The 5,714-nt window shown below is 42.0% G+C and overlaps 1 protein-coding gene across 1 annotated transcript in view; it reads right to left on the bottom strand.

The window, feature by feature from the left end:
* Positions 1-4,215, bottom strand: part of GTF2H1 (general transcription factor IIH, polypeptide 1, 62kDa) — a 19,052-nt gene extending 14,837 nt beyond the window's left edge. Inside the window, exons 1-2 of the mRNA XM_009083978.1 lie at positions 4,052-4,215; positions 2,047-2,239 (exon numbers count right to left, since the gene is read on the bottom strand). Of these exons, the coding sequence (XP_009082226.1) occupies positions 2,047-2,239; positions 4,052-4,205 (347 nt within the window). The 5' untranslated portion in view covers positions 4,206-4,215. The remainder of the gene's footprint in view (positions 1-2,046; positions 2,240-4,051) is intronic.
* Positions 4,216-5,714: the final 1,499 nt, after the last annotated feature.

The raw sequence follows: 5,714 nt of genomic DNA on the forward strand, positions 1-5,714 counted from the left end.
AACTTCTCTAACAAAAGTATGATGGGGGAAAAAAAACCCCAAAGTAGATTTCAGCACTGTCCAGTTCTTGGTTTAAGATCTTACAATTCAGTAGCTCCAGATCTCTGTTCTAGTGCAAGAGTATAGGTTACAAAATATGCATGGGAAAAGGTACCTTAAAACACACATTACCCCAAGTTGTTAGCTCAGTTATGTTTCTGTGGTGAAAGTAGTATCTTCATCACTTAGCTACCACACACAGCACAGGTGCTATACACACATTCAGAGTCACTACCTCCCACCAAGGAACAATGTCATCCTCCAAATATCAAGTAACACCATGACTACCCAAGTCAGAGTGCAAAGACTGTATGCACCTGAACCTTCAGCCACCTCATGTTTACGCAGCTTTTTATGCAGCTCTGTACCTTATTTGAAACCCACTGGGATATTTTCAGGGAGACATGGATGTGTGTTCACAGCCAGCCAACAGCCTCATCAATCTTTAGCATCTACCTCAGGGGCAAAAGGAATCTTACGAATAAATAGTGCCTGGTCTAGGGAAGAACATGCATAACCTGCAATTTGGGCAGAATGAAAAGTCTGTAGCTGCTCTAAGGATGAAGCAGGATGAGGTGGAAGGGAAAGCTTTGTGGCAGGACATCTCTATAATGTTTTAACCATCAAGGTTTCTGTTTTTTCTTACTGGTACAAACATGGATTAATGGCAATTCTTACATATTAGTGCAAGAGAAAGCAGTCACTTCTTCTAATTATTTCATTAAAACTTGGGATTATGGTAGGGACCCAACTCCCACGTAGCAGTAAATGGAGGAAGTGCCGCACGCACTCTAGATGCAGTACCATTCCAGAACAAGCTGAAACTTCTTTGCCTTATCTGTTGCAATTAAGCTAATGAAGCCCTGTCACTAGGCTCAGACTTCTAAGCATCAAGCACACACACTATGGCTGAGTATGTGCAGAGATTCTGGCTTTCTGGTAACTAGAAAGGCTCTTAATGCCCCATGGTGTGATGCTGTAGAACTCCACTTGAGGATACAAAGATTCAGAGCTAAGACTGCCCATGCCCTCAGTACTAATGCTGTTAGAAATAAGGCACATGGCATAAAGAAATGAGTATGGGAATGGTGCCAAAGCAGGCTGCACTGCTGCAGACCCTAGTGGTTGCTGCAGTACTGGAACCAGTGAATCCTGGATGTGTCAGAGCTCTAGCACAAGTGCCTGTGCCCTTCTGCTGGGAAATTTCCTTGGACAGATACAACCTGCATCATGAGGCAATGCTCCCATGCATTGAAAAATCTAGCCTTAACTCAGTTAAGACTAAAGCTGGAACAGTCTTTGGAAATGGAAGCTTGTAGATACAGGATTCACAGCAGACACTAGAATGAGGTGAAACTCATCTGGGGAGATGCAGAGAATGGAGCTCTGTGGCCACAAGGACTGGTTTTACACAAACAAACACACTAAAGGAACGGAAATGTATCTTAAAAGCCATTTTGGGAAAAGGACTTATATCCTGAACATCTTCTCAGAACATTTTTTAGAATAAACATCCTGTATGCCTGTAACAAACCACTGCATCTCAAGTGAGATGCATGAAAATACCTAGTAATTTAGTAGTCTACAAAACACCACAAAAGAAAATTTGAGGGGGAAGAAGCTATACAGGCAGAAAAAAATAAAAATCACAAAGCTCTGGAAAAGAAATATCTTTCAAGCAGCTTTTCTGACACATGTACTTAAGCAAAGAGACAGACTGCCAGTTGGGTTCTCTCATCTCAGAGCCACAGATAAGGAAGACTGGGTGGTAGCCAGACTGGCTGCCTTTACACCTCAAGAAGGTGTCACTGAGAGCACAAGTGTAGTCTCAACATGTGACAGCCATGCAAGTCTCAAGGAACTGCCTCTAAATTGAAAGCAGGGAAATTTTTACTAGGGAAACAAATGCAGTGTCACTCATGATGTTGAAGTAACAACTGTTAACAGAAATACACAATAGCTAGGTAACAATTAGAAAAAAACCCCCAAACTTTTAGGGTCCTTTACCTGTTCTTCTCCTCAAGCTCTTTATTAGCTTTCCTTTTGAACTTGGGCAACAGTTGTTGAAGAAGGTCCTTTACTGCATCTCGCTCCTTCACTGCTGTGCTTTCGTTGGAGAAGTGGAAGTTGGTTGTGTCCCCTGCATGCAATACCAGCTGAAGCTGAATTTTAGCTTTACCTTCTGGACTGATTTTCTGGCCTAGATTGCAGAGAGACAGACAGTAAGCTTATACAAGAAACTCTCTTCCCTAGAGTATTTACTTATAAGCAGTTATCCTCATCATCCAATTAAATACCATTATCCTATGTGTGAATTCCAGCCACAAAAGTGGAACATTCAGTCTTCCCCTCTAATTAGTTTGAACCCTGCACCTTGTTCACTCTAAAATATAAGACATGGGGACCAGCAGCTTGTTGCCCAGTATCCTTCAGCTCCTGTCCAGGAGCCCTAATTCATCTCTGCATTCCCCACAGCCTCCCTTAGCAAAGATTAGATTGTCACCACCCAGACACTTTAACCTGGTACCAATCCAGGCTGCTGCTGAAAGGTGACAAACCCCACTCCCCCTTCCACTTCTTCCTGCTGCCTTTCTTGTATGACTGGTAGTGTTTGTGCAGCAAGCTGACGCAAGGAGCTGACCCACTGAAAAGTACCCCTCTTTTGTTTTTCCAGCTGGACCAGCTCCCACAGAAGGGCACTGGTGAGAAAAGAGAGGCAGGAGGGTAACAGCATGTCTGGATTCCAATTTCCAGCAGTGAGGTAAGTGCAGTTAGCCACTAGTACTCCCCAAGTCCATCACCAATGCCCTCAAGGTACTGCTACACCCGCATGACTCAAAGAAAACCTAATTCCTGCTTCCACTTTCATAACCAGAGGGAGGAGAGACTGGGACAACTATGCTTATGGACTGCTGTGCTGTACTGACCTCAGAGTAGCACTGCAAATGCCACTAACCTAACTTTTAATATTGCCCCTTTCTCCAGTACAAGTGGGAGACAGGAACCAGATGTTAACACTAAATCATCTTCTCTACTACAAATCTGCAAACACATCCCACCACTTTTTTATATTTAAAATGACAAAAAGAACATCTTTCATCTAAGTTAAAAATACTTCAATACCTATAGGTGTGCATATTTAAAATACAAGCTGCTAAACTGCAAGTAAATAGGTACATAAAACCTTCACAAAGTTGATTATAATGGGTGAACAGGGCTTTTAATCTCCTTGTCACACTCATAGTTAAGGAAACAGCATCTTAGTTCTGATTCACACACACTTTTGATCACGCTGCAGTACTTGTACGTGACTTTAAACAGCAGTAATCACTAAACCATTACCAAGTGACACACACAACTTACTTTTCATTCCTTCTTTGGCATTGCAGCACATGAAGTATGGGCACTAATTGGAGCCAGAAAGGCAGCATGCTATAGACATTTACTGTTTAGTTTTGACTTGCAAGTGCTCTGCTACTGCAACAGCAAATGCTTATTCAGAATGTTAGCAGCTAGGCCAAACTACAGAAGCTGACACTTCTGCAGCTATGGTCTGTTGGATGGAAATAAAACACTGAGGTTCATTTCATATGAAAATTGAAACAGCTTTGGAGGATGAGTTTAACAGATGACATGCCAGATAGCTGCTGTGTTAGACCCTGAAAATCCTATATGCTTCCTCAGCCCTCCTCCCACCCTTCCCTCCACGAGCATATGGCGTAATCATTTTTCTGTTCAGTTTATGGCAGAAGTTATCAAAAGTCAATAGTAAACGCCTATTACTTAGACACCTGAAGGCTACAGAATTGTCCAGTAACATCCTTATACTGGTGAGACTTCACCACCGTCCTGATCTTTGCTGCCACACAGAGTAGCCAAATCAAAGCTCTAGACCCTTGCAACCTTCCTCACCTACCTATACACTGTTATACAGCACGTGAGCTTTGGGTTATGTTGCAAGATTCTCTGAGACACTGCTTACTGCAGCTGGAAGAGGGAAGTGTTCACTTACATTTTATGTCTGCATACATGTGGCTGATGGTGAAGCGATCTTTGCCTTCAGGTGCCCACGCTATCCTTTCAGCCATAAGGTAGAGAGCTCCATCCTGCTTCTTCTGACGCACCTTCTTCACGATCAGCAACACTTCTTCAGATGACGTTGCCATCGTGGCTATAAGGAGCTGTTAAAAACACACAGTTGGGCTGATTAGTTATTTTTGCTGTAACTCTTTCAAAAAAATCTGTGTTATCCCACATTTACTTGTTCAGGCCTACAGCATTTTGGAAACATTTCAGACAAACATGCTCCTCTCTGTCAGTACAACATATTTATTTAAACACTCTCAGCTACCTAAATAATTCATCTAATTATACTGCTGATACTGATTTTGCTCCAATAGAAGACCCAAAAATCTTACATTTAAACTGAATTTTCCTGTTCCTTTACTGGTTCACATTTACTTGTTCAGGCCTACAGCATTTTGGAAACATTTCAGACAAACATGCTCCTCTCTGTCAGTACAACATATTTATTTAAACACTCTCAGCTACCTAAATAATTCATCTAATTATACTGCTGATACTGATTTTGCTCCAATAGAAGACCCAAAAATCTTACATTTAAACTGAATTTTCCTGTTCCTTTACTGGTTTTTCAAGCTCAGAAGAATACTGAAGCTAAGCAATGACATGAGTTCCAAATCTCCTCTGGCACTGACAGCAATTCCCTTCTCCAGTGGGAATGGCAGATGTCAAGTCATTTCAGAAAAGGGAAGGATATAAAGTATGTGAAAAACCATGGATTTTCAATTCTCTCTGCTAAACATAAGGCAGCCTAGTGATACTGTCGTTCTTATTGTGGTGGGTGTTGCCCAAGGCTTGAACAGTTTTGTACATCTGATTGCAGCTGGCTGGTCTCCTGTCCTCCTCCACTGAAATCTGAGGGAATAATGTTATATGTACTACAGCACAATGATAATTCTGCCACCAGTCTCACACCAACAAGCCTTTTGAAAACTTGCTGCATTGTTCTCCCCAGCAGTCACTGTCATTCCTCTCTCCAGGTTCCCCCTTCAGCCTTAAATTTCTCAGGAGACTAAGGACACTGTGAGTATCACTGCACTCTATCAACACACTGTTGTATACCCATGAAAAATGTACATCTTTGGCATGTTTGCTGAAAATGCTTAGTATGTCCAACTGCTATAGTTTGTAATCATTAAATTTACTATTGATATGCAAAATAGTATTTCCAGTGCTGATATGCACATTGCATGTGCTTTAGAATACCTGTAGTATTTGCTGGGAGCCACACCAAACTTCAGACTACAACATGCATCAGCTATCACACCACTGCTGGGTCTCACGAAACAGTTATTCTAAGCATTTATAGTCACACACTTATTTTTTTCTTTGAAAAAACACCCAACGAAGCACTCAGCAATGAGACAGGACATTTTACTCTGGCAGTCTGGACAGTAGCACAGCATTCTCTTCAGCAGAAATCTTATAAGCCCATCTTAAGTGAAATACTGAATGGAAAGACTTTATGGCAAAAGGGCTCTGCACTTAAGCTTTGCTCCTTCATCATTCCAGCTTTGCCAGGGAGTTCAGTGATGCTGAGCTGAATGTGGGGTTCTACATCAGCATCACTGCAGCAGCCACCAGAACACGCT

Source organism: Acanthisitta chloris, unplaced genomic scaffold (genome assembly GCF_000695815.1).
Source record: "Acanthisitta chloris isolate BGI_N310 unplaced genomic scaffold, ASM69581v1 scaffold14991, whole genome shotgun sequence".
NCBI classification, from domain to species: Eukaryota; Metazoa; Chordata; class Aves; order Passeriformes; family Acanthisittidae; genus Acanthisitta; species Acanthisitta chloris.